This window comes from Astatotilapia calliptera, chromosome 22 (assembly GCF_900246225.1).
Source record: "Astatotilapia calliptera chromosome 22, fAstCal1.2, whole genome shotgun sequence".
NCBI lineage: Eukaryota > Metazoa > Chordata > Actinopteri > Cichliformes > Cichlidae > Astatotilapia > Astatotilapia calliptera.
The window spans coordinates 30,183,508-30,200,562 of NC_039322.1; the positions used below are offsets into that span (position 1 = coordinate 30,183,508).

At 40.5% G+C, this 17,055-nt stretch overlaps 1 protein-coding gene across 2 annotated transcripts; it reads left to right on the forward strand.

The window, feature by feature from the left end:
* The first annotated feature begins 4,499 nt into the window (after positions 1-4,499).
* On the forward strand, positions 4,500-13,117 carry nrsn1l (neurensin 1-like). 2 transcript variants are annotated; one of them, XM_026156317.1, is made up of 4 exons: positions 4,500-4,584; positions 7,945-8,020; positions 8,934-9,086; positions 11,803-13,117. In XM_026156317.1, exons 2-4 carry the CDS (start codon positions 7,961-7,963, stop codon positions 12,214-12,216), a joined length of 627 nt encoding a protein of 208 aa, XP_026012102.1. In that variant the 5' UTR covers positions 4,500-4,584; positions 7,945-7,960; the 3' UTR covers positions 12,217-13,117. The 2 variants fall into 2 exon arrangements, with proteins under 2 accessions (XP_026012102.1, XP_026012101.1); XM_026156316.1 differs by lacking the exon at positions 4,500-4,584 and adding an exon at positions 4,594-4,760.
* The last annotated feature ends 3,938 nt before the right edge of the window (positions 13,118-17,055 follow it).

A 17,055-nucleotide genomic window follows, 5' to 3' on the forward strand; every position in this document is an offset into this window, starting at 1 on the left:
TGCTGCTCTCTATTTAAGCACACTATCCTGTCAGCACTGGCAGTTGATGGACAGAGTTGTACAAAAACTACCTTCCAATATTTATCTCATTGTAAGCGAATAGCTTAAAAGAGACTCAGTGAAAGCGAAGGACACATTGCACAGTAAAGAATGCAAAGGCGTGGACGAATGTCTGCATTTTTCCCCTTGAACCGAAACAAGACAGCTGAACGAAAGAGTTCTCAGCCTGATTAATTTTGGTATGTGGTGAATTTTGGTATCTTTTTAAAACATTTGTAGCGAAAACATCACTTTGTAAGTAGAAGAAAACATTGTGGCATTTCTGTAATATTTCTGGAAGATGTTGTATTTACTTTTTATGGTTGATTTAATGGAAGAAAATATATAATTTTATATAAGAAAAAACTTAATACGGTAAAGTAGTAAAATGCCTGTAATATCTGCCATTTTTCTAATACACTGTCCAGAATGATTTACAGTATGTGTGGATAGTTTCTCTGTATGCACCCTGAATCTGAGTTTAAGATACGTATGATACATATTACAACTACTGTGCAACTTACAGTGGACCTAAAATTCATTTTAGGCAGATAGTGGATTATGTAAAAGTCCTCCACCCACTTTTACTTAATCCATGAAATAAACCTTTTACAAAAACAAAGGCTTCTAAAGTTCTAAAGAAATCATGGCGATCTCTTGATCAATAGAAAAAAGTCCCACATCCACCTCTTGGAATTAAAAATACATTTTCCATTATGGTCCATTAAGGAACACAATACATTTCATTAATGTGAAGAATCATATAACATCCTCTACTGCTCTGATTTCTCTTTCTAACTAGTCAATGCAACCTCTCTCTACAGCTGTCACATGAATAGTGCAATGTTGGCAGACAATTCTGACCTGTGTCTCCCCCCACATCCCACCATCTATCTAGGTTATCAAAGTCTGTTTTTCTTAGCTTCCAGTAATTCCAGCAGTCAGAAAAAGACTGACAGAAAGGCTCATCATGAATCAGATTCACATGAAATTGCCAGTGTGAGCAGTGTCGACAGCATGCCAGTAGCGAGATGTCCGAGAGTCCTAAATGATGATCTGAAAACCAACAGGAGAAGTTACTGCCCTAATCAATTTGCTGTTATGTATCTGATTAACGTAAATCCAATCAAGTCTAGCTGTCCTCACACTACCCTCAGACACACTCATATGTGCACTGCTTCCTCCAGACATCCAAATGTCCACAAGATCATTTTCACCAGTAATTGTTGACAGGAGAGAGGCTGAAGGTGGACGAGGCTCGCCATAAGCCAAAGGATGTGTGGTGCAATTACAGTCCCCATCAACCACCGCCACTGAGTTACTGCTGCACTGTTTTCATTTGTTGTTAAAGTTATGAAATAGCTAACACAATCAGTACTGCTGTTGTGGGCACAAATGTTTATGAACACGCACTGTATACCTCTAATTACAGCCTCTACTATTTGGGTCCTACCCTGCTCTGCTTCATTTGCTGTAATGTACTTGTATTTCCTTTAGAAATACTTCTCACCCTTTTTTTATCACAACCCCTATTTAAGTTTAAACTTCCAACTCTTAAACCTCTCATATTTAATAGAGACAGGAAGACAGTGAAAGCTTTATGAGAGAGACCACCTTCAGTGCTCCAGGCATCTTACTGCACTTTTAGAAGATTTTTCCTTGTTTCTTCCTGCTCAGTTTAGTCAGTATCTTTTTTAGACCTAACCTTTTTGCTTGCTCAGCTGTTTATAGCTGACCACTCTCCTTAAGGTTATAAGATTTTATAGACTGCTCAACCCTTGGGGAAAAAATCGGTAACTTTAATGGATTGTCTGCCAAAAGTTCCACCTAGTAATTCGATGATATTTTATAAGGAATATGACCATTGATTTGGGTCTTTCGTCTTGTCATCCTTGAGCATGGGATTTTACCATTTTCAACATTTGAGCAGCCTGCAGCTGTGTTCTGATTTTCAGCCCTACTTGTCACCGCTGTCTGTTAGTGTCTCGGCTTTCCTCCACATTTTCCTTGTCATTCCTGTCAGACTGTCTATCCTTCACCTCATCAACACATTGCACCATTCCCTCGTCAGTTTGTGGGGCACCAGTTGTGACCTCCACTGTTTCCTGCTGCATTACTTGCAGGTTGCTTGTGACCAGTTCCCTCAGCCCCTTGTTTCCCTAGATCACTAGGTGTCTGCTATTTGCCAGCAGCATTGGCTACAGCACTATGTTGTCAACCTGAGCATGAGCATGAATGCAGGGTGAGCATGTTCCTAAAATGTAGTCCTAGCTTCCCAAACTCAATCAGCACCTTTATGCACTCTTTCACTCAAACTCCCAACATGCAGTGCAGTAAGGAGAGGACATCAGATACATGTTACTCTTCAAAAGAGTATTCACATGCCTTTCACACCTTCAAAGTTCTTCCAGTGATCTAATAATGAACTTTCATGAAGTTCTTGGAACTAATAAAAAGACTATATTTTTATATTCCTACTATGGTTCAAGCTCCAAAAACACTCTTCCTTGGTTAATGCCATTGGAAATGGACAGTGGAAGATTAACCAGCAACACCAGTCATGTTATTAGTGGCCTGTTCTCAGCGATATAAAACACATGCCACCTGCAAATCAAGAACCAAACACCCTATGAGTGCAATAGTTGTAAGTATACAGTGGGCTTTGTGAAACCTTTAATTTTATGAAAACATTACTTTCAGCTACCTTCTTATTCACAAGGGGTTGTAACCCCAAGCAGGCAGCTCCACATGTTTGATTTGTTACATTTTTTACACCAGATACTGTTTGTGACAAAACCTGGTCCCAGAATCAAACCGGGAATCTTCCACTTATTAAGCACATGTGTAAACCACTACATACACAATGGAGGCATTAACTTGAAATTGTATGAACGGTACGAAATCCAACCAACCATCTTTGATTGGAGGCACTTGGCTAAAAATAAATTAAATAAAATATGACAGTAAGAGCCATTAAATTTACATTTAAAGAGCGCCATAAAAGCCAGTCCTATGACTAATAAAATTAAATTAATCACTGAGCTACGTTTACAGGAAACACAACAAATTTACTTACAACCATACATGTACTATCTATATTATTCTGTAGATTATGTACAAATACGTACACATGTGACATACAGGTAAAGTGCTTGCAATGTACCCATCTCAACAATGTACACATGTAACGTGCATGTAATATACATGTAATCCCTGTAACATTTACCATGTAATCCCTATAACATACACATATAATATATATGTAATGCACACATGAGGTACAGATCATTTAAACAATGTACCCATAAAATGTACATGTACCCTACACATGTCTAAACTTGTAAATGTAACATACATATAATGGATATGTATAAAGTGTGTAATGTGTAAGGTACACATAATATTGTCATTGATTTTGAGATCAGCTGATCACAGTGTACACCTTTAAAGCATCATCAGCCAGCGATTCTTCCTGTATTGACCAATCTGAAACCAATATTCATATAAAATGTCCTCTCAGTTCTTCTCTACCTCCTGACCACACTATGCTCATTGCTCATGCTCGCTGACTCATGCTCATTCATGTTCATTTCAAAAGTGCTGAATGGAGTTTAGGTGAATCAAATTCTTCTACACCAAAAAGGCTGAGCTTTTTTCTTTTCTTTTCTTTAACATATTATGTCACAATTGAATTGCTATGTTGAAACGGATAAACACAGAATGCCGTGTGGAAAACATTTCTTTACTCAAAGGCAGTTTGGAGAGGACAGAGGGTCAAGATGAGGTCAGTCAAGAAAAGTTTGAAGCAATCCTAAAGCACCTGCGGCAAAAAGCCCTTCAGACTAAACAAACGTCAAAAGGATAACATCTAGACAGGTGCAAAATGAGCCGGGGGGGTTCAGACAGCTCATCCCAGCTGAACTGATAACAGTCCTTAACTTCCACTATGAGAATGGGAAGAATTATATAGGGGTCTTAATCTGGCTTTCTCTCTTCAGGCAGGTAGTGAATCTGTGGCACCCAGACAAGTTCAGAGAGGATCATGTTTAATCTTTCGCTGTATATGTAGGCATACTGTGTTTTCTTTTTCAAACAAGGAGTTCCTTTTCATACTAAAAAAATTATAAAGGGATAAAATATTTCTTTCAGTAAATTTTACTGATTTTTTTGGATTAAATTCCGCATGATTTGATGATTTATTTATTTATTTATGTGAAGAAAGTTAAAGGTCAGCAGTCACTCATACTTTAAAGATGAAATCGTGTTATCTGGTTAAAACATGTGATTCATTGTGAGGACAGATGTTTCCATATTTTCATAAGACAAAACAGCGGAGTAAATACTCAACATCTTTCCCAAAAATGAGAGATCGTAGATTAGCACATGTCGTATTTAATTAAGTTTCCACGTTTTTGTCTCCCCCCATCCTCACGCATGCTCAGTGTCTATCTTCGGCTGATTCACAGCAGCAGCAGCGTTGGAGATCCAGCGGTCCGACAGCACATGGATCCCCAGTGAGAACCTAGAGCTCTCCGGCCAGGAGGGGTAAGACTGCGTCCTTCATTGCTTGTAAAGTCGGTTACAGCAAAAGAAGGAGGCTGTGAGGAAAGAGAAAGATCACCGTAGCTGAAGTGCGATGGAGAAAAAGTGTGAAATGGACTGAGAGGCTCCATGGCCGCGATGACTCACTGGTGTTCAGTGCCGGCGGTTAGTTTGCGTCTGTGAGTTGAAATGACCGTTTAGAAGAAAATGTCGGCAGTGAGATTGAGGGCGACCTTTTTTCTTTTCCCGTTTCAATGTGAGCATTCAATGAATTTGAAATCATATTTCCTGCATCGGTGTACTCCAGTAAATAGCCTGTTGCATTCTTTTTAGCATTATAAGAAACGGTCAGATAAAAAGTGTGTGTTTTTTTGTTTGTTTTTTACTTGTCTGGAAAGCTGAGACAAGCTTACTAGCACCATGGACAGCTCCTTGTTTTAACGACCCTTTTGATTATGTAGGCCATACTATTAAAAACAACAATAACAACAACAACAACAACAGTAGTAAGAACAGTAAGCAAGGTCAATAGTGTTCAATTCTGATTTTAACAATAAGTGTTTAGTTGGGTTAAACCAGGCTGCTGGTTTACTGGTGGTTACAAGGGTATTTAAAAGTAGAATGGGAGGCAGAGCCTTCAGCTTTCAGGCCCCTCTTTAGTGGAACCAGCCCCCAGATTGGTTTTGGACAGACACCCTCTCTACTTTTAAGATGAAGCTTAAATGTCTTTTTTGATAAAGCTTATAGTTAGGGCTGGATCAGGTGATCCTGGAATCTGCCTTAGTTATGCTGCAGTAGGCCTGGGCTGCCAGGGGCTTCCCATGATGCACTGAGTATTTCTTCTTCACCTTTTTTCACTTTTCTCTCGCTGTCATTGCTATTCTCTGGCTCCCTTCCACTGTCTTCCACCCCTCACCTCCAACTGTTCACAGCAGATGGCTGCCCCTCCCTGAGCCTCAGGTTTCCTCCTGTTAAAAGGGAGGTTTTTTTTCTTCCCACTGCCCCCAAGCACATGCTCATAGGTGTTTAAGTGATTGTTTGGTGTTTTCTTTCTACTATTGTATTTATATATTTTATATAAATAAAGCTGAATTGAATTGAATCTTAGAACTTATAATGAAGAATATCAGTGGACTTCCACGTACGTAGAGGACTGCTTTGTCAGTTTTTGTTAAAAAGTTTTCATTGAGCCTTAGGTCTCAGTCAGACAGCACTAGAGACCAGTCAGTGAATCCCTGACAACTGCTCTGGGGAAAAATGTCTATTTCCCAACACGTTGCTGAAGGTTTAGTCACAAATAGGGTGATGAACCAAAAACCTCCTTGTGAGTGCTTTTATCACATTGCTGCACTTGCCTGTAGTGTTTATGGAAAATGGCCACTTGTCTCCAAACACTCGCTGATTAACCACCAAGTGGTACTGAAACTTGAAAAATGCAACAAAAACCGGAGAGCCTTCAAAGTAAAAGTTGGGCCTTAGAACTGAAACTACTATGTTTTAAAAGCCCTGCACATACCATTAACCACCACAACGAGACAATCCTTTAACTCTGCTTTCAGTGTCTAGTTTTAGTTTAGCCCTTTAGCTTTATTCATTGAGGACCATCTCGGGGATGCCCTCTTCTCCACCTCTGGCTTTATTATAGGCAATTTCAGCACAGTGGGATTAATCAGAAGTGGCTCCCGTAGCTCTGACCTTACTAGTGCTTCAAAGTGTTCCTATTTAAAATTACTAGAGTATCAGTGTTTTAAAATTTAATTAACCAAAACGAACAAACAGTAAACTTTGAGTTATTGTGTTATGAGTGGCTTTTTTTTTTTTATCTTAAAGCATAGCTGAATTATTGAGCAGAGGTGAATGAACTACTGAGCTCCCTTACATAAATAAAAACACCATTAGCACTGTCCTGCAATCAAAATTTTGCTAATGTAAAATTAAACTTCCCAGTATTCCAAATGTAGATAAAAATTTTTAAATATAAGCGCTCCAATTTTATACACTTGTTTATCATTAGATTTTTAATACTGCATAAAGTCAGACATGGTATTTTATAGCATTATAATTAATATTGCAACACGAAAAAGTGGGATAATAATAAATAACCAGTAACTATAGTTGTTATGTGAGTATATTATGAGATAAAAGTATGCCCTTGTATACAGCCCCACAATGTTTCTGTTTCAATGTTTCTATGCATACACCATGTATATAGTTTACTCACATATATGTATACATATATATTGCTTTTTTCCCATTTCTATATTGTTTCCTTTACTTTTGCACCTTTGTGGTCCACCTACTCAGTTTCGCTGTGCAAGAAACTGCACAATGACAATAAAAGCTCAAAAGTCTAAAGATGCTGCCACAAATGTGAAGGTTAGTAAATGTAATTGGTTTGTAATCACTGCTCTGCAGACACATTTAAAAGTAAAGGTGGAAATAAAAATATGTATTTGTTATTTTCTGAATTTGTGTTTTAGGGGGCTCATACGTCTAACTATCTCAACTTTACAATCAATTAAGGGTAATGTTCCAGTGAAAGATAAAACAGGGTATCAAACCATAGAAATAGACCCTTGGCTGGCAAAGTCTTCCCTTATTGAATTGTTTATTTGAAAGAAAATGTAGGCAAATGCTTTGCAAAACCCTTTTTCTCAGTGCTTTACATAGGATAAGATAAAAAACATGCTGCGCATCATGTTCAGCTCCAGCATGCTTTCTTTGTGTCTTAGTTTTATTTTTATCATATCAACTTACAGCTATAAAGACACCAAACAGAGATGTGGTATATTGGATCACTTTTGTTAGTAACTCATTCTTTTCAGCTTAAGCAGCAAAGGAAGGTAATAATGTAACGTTACCTGAACAGGAAGTTCTTTCCATCATTTTGTCATTGCAAATTTAGTCATCAGGATTGATACTGCAGTCGGATTAGACCGCTGCTGTGCTACAGACTGAGTTCTGGCGTTTGTGCACAGCTCAGGGAAACAGTTTGAAGAATGAAATAAATCAACCCAACAGCCTTAGGAGAATAACAACAGAGGGACATGAATACAGTGTACACGCACTTGCATATGTGTGACTCATCCGTGGGTGGTGATAGAGTCACCTCAGGGCCGCGGTGGCCGTCAATCGTTCACATGCGGCAACAATAACTGGGGCAACCTGAAGACACGGGTGAAGGATTTATGACGAGTCTCTGCAGGGAGGGAAGGTTTTTATTGCAGGGAATCCATATTCAGCAGATAAACAATGTCTGTGTTCACAGCCAGGCAGCTGATATGTACACAAATCAGTCTGTTCAGAAGTACGGCTGGCTGTGTATCACCATTCTTATCGTATGAATTTCTATCTTTATTGTAGGTGTACAAGGAGAGAGATGGCTCTGTGCTCCGAGGCCTGTGCTTCTGGCTCAGGAGGAGAATCCTCCGGCAGTGAGGTGAGCTGCGCTAACACTGGTGATCATTCTGATCTGATTACAGCTGAAGTAGTGATTTTGGAGTTAGGCAGATGACAGGAAGCTCTCATAAGGAAAATGTTTGCGTGAAAGTCAGTGTAACAATAACAAAGTTGTAGCAAAAATAGTCTGAACATACCTGCTAATTACTTTGGCACTGTGACTGATGGATTGATAACTATATCTTGGAAACTAAGATAAATTAAAATATATACCAAACAAGTTGGCTCTACTCTGAGCCCATCACAGATGGCCGAACTTCTCACCCTATCTCTAAGGGAGAGGCCAGCCACCCTTCGGAGGAAGCTCATTTCTGCCGCTTGTATCCGCGATCTCATTCTTTCGGTCACTACCCACAGCTGGTGACCATAGGTGAGGGTAGGGTTGCAGATCGACCGGTAAATAACCTTAGAGATAAAGTGAGGAGTGGCCCTCTCTTTACCACGACGGACCAGTACAGCGTCCACATCACTGTAGCTGCAGCACCGATCCGTCTGTCAATCTCCCGCTTCCTTCTCCCGTCACTTGTGAACAAGACCCCAAGATACTTAAACTCTTCCACTTGGGGCAAGAGCTCGTCCCTGACCCGGAGTGGGCACTCCACCCTTTTCCGACTGAGGACCATGGCCTCAGATTTGGAGGTGCTGATTCTCATTCCCACCGCTTCACACTCGGCCGCGAACCGTTCCAGTGCAAGCTGGAGGCCATCACCTGATGAAGCCAACAGAACCACATCATCTGTGAAAAGCAGAGATCAGATGCTGAGACCAACTAAGCGAAAGCCTTCCGCCACTTGGCTATGCCTAGAAATTCTGTCCATAAAAATTACGATGATTCATGTGTTTATTTCAAATGTGATTTTTTTTCTCTCGTTTTGGTCACAACTTCCTTCCAGGCAGGTTCAAGCTGTCTTCGTTTTGGGGTTCGTTCCTATCTGCACCACTTCTATGAAGAGTGCTCCTCCTCCATGTGGGAGAGAGACCCGGAGGATCGGGGGTTCGTCCAGAGCCAGAGGTCAGCCCTGTGGTGGAACTCAGCAGTCTGGAAGGTAAAGCTACTGTTCTCTGTACATACCATGACATGGTTTTCAAATGTTTCCTGTGGCACAATAAAGTGCTACATTTCCTCTTTTACTGTGTTTCTGGTACTAAAATTTTAATTCCAAAAATAATATTGATAATATTAACTTGACCTCGGATCATTATATGACTCACAGCTGCATCAAATAATTCAGGGGATGAATTCTTTTATGAGGCTTACGGTGTAAAAAAAAATTAGATGTGGTCCTTTCACAGCTAAATCCATGAAAAGTTAAAATCAATATACATTTTTACTTCATTGGCTTTTCAGTCGAATTGACTTTTGAGTTCTTCCACATAAAACTGGACAGCCCTCGTCTTCACACATTGATGCCCTTGTCACTGTCAGCCCCGTGGTGCCCTGAGGAGTGAATGTGTCACCTCTGTCACACATGGTGCCTCTTACTGGCAGTTTGCAGCTGCCAACAGTGAGCTTCACCGGTGTAATAACTCTGCAAAGTGTCTATATTGTTTATATTTATATATTTAGGTATAATTACAGAAATTAAACCATCATTACATATTTTCACAACTGTGGCCAAATGCTATGTACATGGGAACTTTATTTCTGCAATACTAGTTAGTTTCTCGTATAAACTGATGCTTTAGATCACAGGTGTCAAACTCCAGTCCTCGATGGCTGGTGTCCTGATACTTTTCCATGTGTCCCTGCTGCAACACACCTAAATATATTTACTAGGTCATTAGCATGACTCTATAGAACTTGACTGCATGCTGAGGTGGTAATTCAGCTATTTGATTCATGTTACAGCAGCTCGTGAGTGAATGAACATGGTGCAATAAAAGTATTTTTAGAAGTACATTTTTCCAAACTCTTACATTTACGTACATTTATTTAAATTTACTTAAGTAGGGTTAGGGGTTACCAGGGACACATTTAAAAGTTTCAGGACACCGGCCCTCAAGGACTGGAGTTTGACACCCCTGCTTTATATCCTTCAATAACATTTCTGCTGGGCTAAGGTCATTGGTTTGACTCCTTCCTTTAAAAGCAAATGATTTATATATCATTTATTTTTTTTATTCAGGTATCAGATAAATGTCTGGACATTTTTAATTACAACATGCTAGTAAACTTCATAAAACTGATTGTTCCATTGATAACAAGCTGTCAGACTTAGCATAATGAGCCCAAATCATGACACTACCTCCACCATAGATGGTTTCATAGATGATATAAGGTTGTCATGTTGTAATCGTGCGTTTTCTAATCTCTTGAGCCTTCCTATTTAATCCCGGAGGTTCTATTTTGGTCTGACGTGTCCCATAAAATATTTTTTCCAACAGCCTTCTGGCTTCTCCAGGTGACCTGTAGTATTATTGTTGAATGTGATTCTGATGTTGGACTGATAAAAATGATTAGCTAGTGTTTAAAAAGGCCTTTTGCTGTTTAGCTGTTACCCTGGGCTCCTTTGTGACTTTCAGTTGATCTTGATCTTGCTGGTTCGTATACATACATAATCTTATGACCCCCTTTGGCAACAGTGGGAAGGAAAAACTCCCTTTTAACAGGAAGAAACCTCCGGCAGAACCAGGCTCAGGGAGGTGTGGGGCCATCTGATTGCTCGGTTGAGTCCAAAGTCTCCATCTATTAAAATCGATTAAAATTTGGCATACGTCCACAAGGGTCTTCAAGGTCAACGTAATAATTTCAAAAACTAACAAAAAATTTGATGCTTACAAATTTGGTGTGTTTTGTCAAAATATAGAAAGTACTGTATTATTGTTTCAAATATCATATTTGACCTCTGACCTTTCCTTCAAGGTCAGTAGGTCGATCTGAAGGTCAAAAAGATAATAATGATATTTACTATTTAAAATTATGTCTCTTACTGCCATTGTTTGTATGGCCGACATATAGACTTATAGGGGGTGATATATGAGGATTCCTAGTATCATGACACATTGGACCTCCGATGTCACTTTTTTCTTTCATATTCACCCCAAAATGTGTTACATCTTTAAAGAAAGTATTGTCAAGAGAACGAGAATGAGCTGGCTATGTACTTAGAAATCAACTGTAGAATCATTATCTGATAAGCCGAAGCCGATGTCCATTTATTTATCTATTATTTTTCTTCATTACCTACTCCTACATAATGTTTGTGTAATTAAAGCATTCATCCATCATGCTGTCCTTTTCTAATTTTTAGTGCACTGCAAATATGTTAAAGCACAAAGGAAAGAAAGCACAATACTATTCCCTTAAAAGTAAATGTTGCCCAGAGAGTAAGCTGCCTTGGCAGAGGTTTGTGCTCTCAGGGTTGTATAATTTTGCATCATTTTCCCAAATACACGAATGGCCAAATATTATACTTTTTTAATCATTGTTTTTCTTCTACTTTGAGGTGAAATTCTGCTGATGTTTCAGGTTGAAAATGCAGAAACTTCTCTCTGCGACTTTACTCATATAATGTAGTGCATACAGTGCATTTTTAAGCTTCATGATGAACAGCAGTCATGTGCTGGTATTTGTAAAGCAGCGGGATTCCAGGTCAGCACGTGTGGCAATTGGGATTTTTCTGCATTACAAACAACAAAATGACCTTTCTTAACAAGTAGTGAAGAGCACTGAGCAAACAGGGCCACCTATACAAAAATTAAATAGCCATATCTGCAAAAATGACCACCTCAGCTTCCTTTCTTTACCCTGTCTACCCTTAGGTGTCCTTGGCCCTGGGTGTCCTCATCTTGACTGCAGGTATTGCCACACTGTCGGTCGGCTACTCCACTCCTCCCAAAATCGAGTCGTTCGGAGAGGGAGATCTGTTCTTCGTGGACACGCAGGCCATCAGCTTTAACAAGGGGCTGCATTTCAGCGCCGCAGCCGGGATTGGGCTCTCCTGCCTCGGCTCTGCCCTGGCTGCAATGGGGGTTGTTGTTTGGATCCTCCCCAAGGCCAACTTGAAAGAGAGGCTGTCCCACAGACCAGGGGGAGTGGAAGGGAGAAGAGAGTGTGGGTCAAAGTGGAGGGGCTTTAAGGATGTTAGGGATGTGGTCACTAAGCCACCTGGTTCAGAGGAGGGGAAGGTGCCCTTTACTTTGTCGAAGGTGGAAAATGTGCAGCCCGCTTCTTAAAAAAGATCACGACTGAGCTATAAGGCTTTTGTTCTAGTCCTGGGGCCTTTTTTTTTTTTGCATGGTCTTAACTTCTTGTCTTACCTCTGTCAAAGGAAATGTGTTATTTCAACATGCAGATTGTTCAGATGGAGGCTGTTTTGTCACCTCAGTATTACAGTTAGACCCCTGCAGTTTGATTGGATTGGACTGGATTGGATTGACTAGCCTCTCTGTAGTTCTAGGGATGTGATTTTGTTTACAAGCACCAGTCAAGAAAACCCACATATATTATGATTTAGTGAAAAAAACACATAAATAAATACATTAGAGGATGTTAAAAAACTTAAAAAAAAACCCTCAGATTTACATTACACATATAAAACCTACATTTGTTGTTTGTTTTTTTAAAGATACATAGCAATGATCTGAAATGGCAAGAAGAGCCAAATCCTCTCCCCTCCCCCGCAGCAAGGAGCGAAGCCTTGCATGAAGCATGAAGAGAGTTTTGAGGGTCTGGACAGACTGGCCTTTTCCCTCCGAGTGGCTCTAATCTTACAAATATGTCATTCAACTCGATGCCAACAGTGTTTTGGGAACATTTAACACTCTTTTCCAACCGTCTTTTGTTATCTGCACCGAGGCTGCCAAACCAACAAATCATTGTTTATTTAGAGCTGATGAATAAAACATTTTCAATCAGCTTCATGATTGGGCTTTTTGCACATGAAATCATTCAGTGTCATTTTGTCGTTCAGAGTGATGCCCAGGTACCTGTAATGGCTCACTATCTAGGTGTAGCTGTAGATTCGATGAAAGTGGGTGCAGAGACAGAAAGATTTCAGAGAAAGCTCCTCTTTTGTTTCTGAGTGAGTATACAGTGGGGCAAAAAAGTATTTAGTCAGCCACCGATTGTGCAAGTTCCCCCACCTAAAATGATGACAGAGGTCAGTAATTTGCACCAGAGGTACACTTCAACTGTGAGAGACAGAATGTGAAAAAAAAATCCATGAATCCACATGGTAGGATTTGTAAAGAATTTATTCGTAAATCAGGGTGGAAAATAAGTATTTGGTCAATAACAAAAATACAACTCAATACTTTGTAACATAACCTTTGTTGGCAATAACAGAGGTCAAACGTTTACTATAGGTCTTTACCAGGTTTGCACACACAGTAGCTGGTATTTTGGCCCATTCCTCCATGCAGATCTTCTCGAGAGCAGTGATGTTTTGGGGCTGTCGCCGAGCAACACGGACTTTCAACTCCCGCCACAGATTTTCTATGGGGTTGAGGTCTGGAGACTGGCTAGGCCACTCCAGGACTTTCAAATGCATCTTACGGAGCCACTCCTTTGTTGCCCGGGCGGTGTGTTTTGGATCATTGTCATGTTGGAAGACCCAGCCTCGTGTCATCTTCAAAGTTCTCACTGATGGAAGGAGGTTTTGGCTCAAAGTCTCACGATACATGGCCCCATTCATTCTGTCCTTAACACGGATCAGTCGTCCTGTCCCCTTGGCAGAAAAACAGCCCCATAGCATGATGTTTCCACCCCCATGCTTCACAGTAGGTATGGTGTTCTTGGGATGCAACTCAGTATTCTTCTTCCTCCAAACATGACGAGTTGAGTTTATACCAAAAAGTTCTACTTTGGTTTCATCTGACCACATGACATTCTCCCAATCCTCTGCTGTATCATCCATGTGCTCTCTGGCAAACTTCAGATGGGCCTGGACATGCACTGGCTTCAGCAGCGGAACACGTCTGGCACTGCGGGATTTGATTCCCTGCCGTTGTAGTGTGTTACTGATGGTGACCTTTGTTACTTTGGTCCCAGCTCTCTGCAGGTCATTCACCAGGTCCCCCCGTGTGGTTCTGGGATCTTTGCTCACCGTTCTCATGATCATTTTGACCCCACGGGATGAGATCTTGCGTGGAGCCCCAGATCGAGGGAGATTATCAGTGGTCTTGTATGTCTTCCATTTTCTGATGATTGCTCCCACAGTTGATTTTTTCACACCAAGCTGCTTGCCTATTGTAGATTCACTCTTCCCAGTCTGGTGCAGGTCTACAATACTTTTCCTGGTGTCCTTCGAAAGCTCTTTGGTCTTGGCCATGGCGGAGTTTGGAGTCTGACTGTTTGAGGCTGTGGACAGGTGTCTTTTATACAGATGATGAGTTCAAACAGGTGCCATTCATACAGGTAACGAGTGGGGGACAGAAAAGCTTCTTACAGAAGACGTTACAGGTCTGTGAGAGCCAGAGATTTTCCTTGTTTGAGGTGACCAAATACTTATTTTCCACCCTGATTTACGAATAAATTCTTTACAAATCCTACCATGTGAATTCATGGATTTTTTTTTCACATTCTGTCTCTCACAGTTGAAGTGTACCTCTGGTGCAAATTACTGACCTCTGTCATCATTTTAAGTGGGGGAACTTGCACAATCGGTGGCTGACTAAATACTTTTTTGCCCCACTGTATGTCATCGCACAAACTGACAAAATTACCTGAAGCTGGACCACGGTTCACTTCATGGTTTGAAAGAGGCTGATAATCACCAACGATACCAACGCTGGTGTTGTTGCTGGATCGATACTAGAACGATAGGACCGATAATGTGTTTGTGTTGCACAGCACTGCAAAGAACCTCAGTCCAAACGTTAATAGTCATTGCAAAAATAACAAAGTGAATAAAACACACCCATGTGGTGATCCTGTTGAACTGTAGACATGATAAAAGATGGATGTCCGTACCGTGACTTCATCAAGCCTCCAGATTAGCACTTTTGGCATCTTGGTGTTTTCAAACTGGATGCGCCCACTGATTGATAGCTCTGACCACGAAACTGTACGCTTACAAGCCATTAGCCAATACTTCATAACATTTTCTGAAACTTAAAATGACCATAATTTACTAAATGAACTTGCTCTTTTCAATATGCCTAAAAAAACAAGTGATTGAACCAGTAAGCTCACAGCTATCACCTCCTTGTAGTGAAAAGACTGCAGGTTCAAGGCCCATCCAGCACTGACTATGTCCATCTTTCGGGTTGTCATCAGGGCTTCAGACAAGGTGTCATCAGACCTCATTTTCAGTAACCCAACATATAGTACATTTGCAGTATTTCAGAAAGCCTGTGTGTTTAATATGAGACTGGATGCTGTCAAAAAATGAAAAGAAGTCATAAGCATGAACATAAGTGTGTCTTCTTGACCACCGACCAGATCCAGAAATGTGGTGTGGCATCTACTGCCTCCATCTTTACTTCTCTTTGTTTAATATGTTGAAAAGCTTTCAGAGAAGATAAGCTGTAGAGGTATTTTTAGGCCCCAAGACTTGAACCATAAGGCACGTAGTTATTGTAAACACCTCGTAGTGCAGCATAGAGACATAGCTGTTGACCGGGTAGACTGTGTTTGTCCACTAGCATTAAGAAAATACACTCAGTTCTTAGAAATGTATGTTTTTATTCCTCCTATTTCATGTTGTTTTTGCCTTGTGTTTTGTATTTTTTTAAATAGCGGTACTGGCTTTCAAAGTACTTAGTGATGATGGTGATGATGTTGTGTGAACCGCACGTGAATCCTGGCTCTCCGCTCATAAAGAGAATCATTAACAATTATGTACCTGCAGCTACACACATCTACACATACGCTCAGCCTGCTGTGTTGAACACAGTCACACGCACTCTCACTCTCACTCTCACCCACACACCCACACGCACAGACGCACAGTAATTTGTGCTCCATTGACAGTATCACCTCCCTTCTCCACACTGTAATCTGGCTGCGTAATTGCCTGCAATCTGTGTCTCCAGGCAACAGTTGGGCTTCAAGTGCTCTATTTTGAACTCCGAACAAAGACCCTTTTCTGATTGGTCCCTCACGTCCCCTCTCGTTATTTTTACTCCAATCAGATTTTGTGTTTACAGGCGGACACAGTAGCAGCGAGTGAGTGGTGAAGGGCTGAGGTGAGAGGAATTTGCACTGGCACCTTAGAAGCCCCCTGTCTGATTAGGTCCTCAAATTTCAGAAAAATAGACTACAACCTAGAAAAAAAAGTATTTAAAAAAAAAGAGCAACCCCGATGTCCTGATATAATGGGAGTAATTTCACTGAGTGTTTCTATTGCTGTTTCATTGTTTTGTTGTGTTACTGGTTATGGTGAAGATAATGGAGTAAAATGGGGTTTCGTGTCACTGGTGCAAAGAAAATCACCAAAATAAACTTGTGATCTGCAATTTTTAAAGTGTTTGGATCCATTTAATAAATCTGTGCCACAACGACACGTATGCAAAGCTATCTTTAAACTGGAATAATTCATATTTTCTTGTCTCTCTGTTATGTCCGACTGTATTACAGCAGTTAAACCATTTATGCTTAAACCCAATATTCACTTGTTGTATGTGTATGCTTGGAAGCAGGCATAGAGATATGACCTAAGTGGTTTCTATGGAGCTTGTAACGATAGAGGAAATGTGTCCACTGTGTCTCATGTTTACAAGAAGGAGAGTATTGGAGAGGTGGGGCAGAAGCAATCCACAGGATGTACAATCATGATCTGAACAAGAGATTTTGATTCTGTGTGACATACTTGTTTAACCTTACATACGTCAATCAAACCAGTAAGCGTCAAGAATTAGACTGCTGTATGCTGTATGCGGATGTCTTCTGAAGAAGAATCCCACTGGTTTGATGTTCTTTGGCTTGCTCAGGATGTCTTTCCAGTTTTTTCTTCACATTGATTTCGGAAGGAAAGCTCCCTGAATCAGAACAAAGATTTATTTCCTGTTCAGCTCCTTTTTGTTTGTTATGAACTTAAGCTGCTCGGCAGTCGGTGGTCTTGCGCTGACTGC

Coding starts and splice junctions, on each gene's coding strand:
- nrsn1l (XM_026156316.1), top strand. CDS start 4,711: ATGGCCGCGATGACTCACTGGTGTTCAGTGCCGGCGGTTAGTTTGCGT. Junction 4,761..7,944: donor CCGGCGGTTAGTTTGCGTCT/GTGAGTTGAAAT, acceptor TCTTTATTGTAG/GTGTACAAGGAGAGAGATGG. Junction 8,021..8,933: donor GAGAATCCTCCGGCAGTGAG/GTGAGCTGCGCT, acceptor ACTTCCTTCCAG/GCAGGTTCAAGCTGTCTTCG.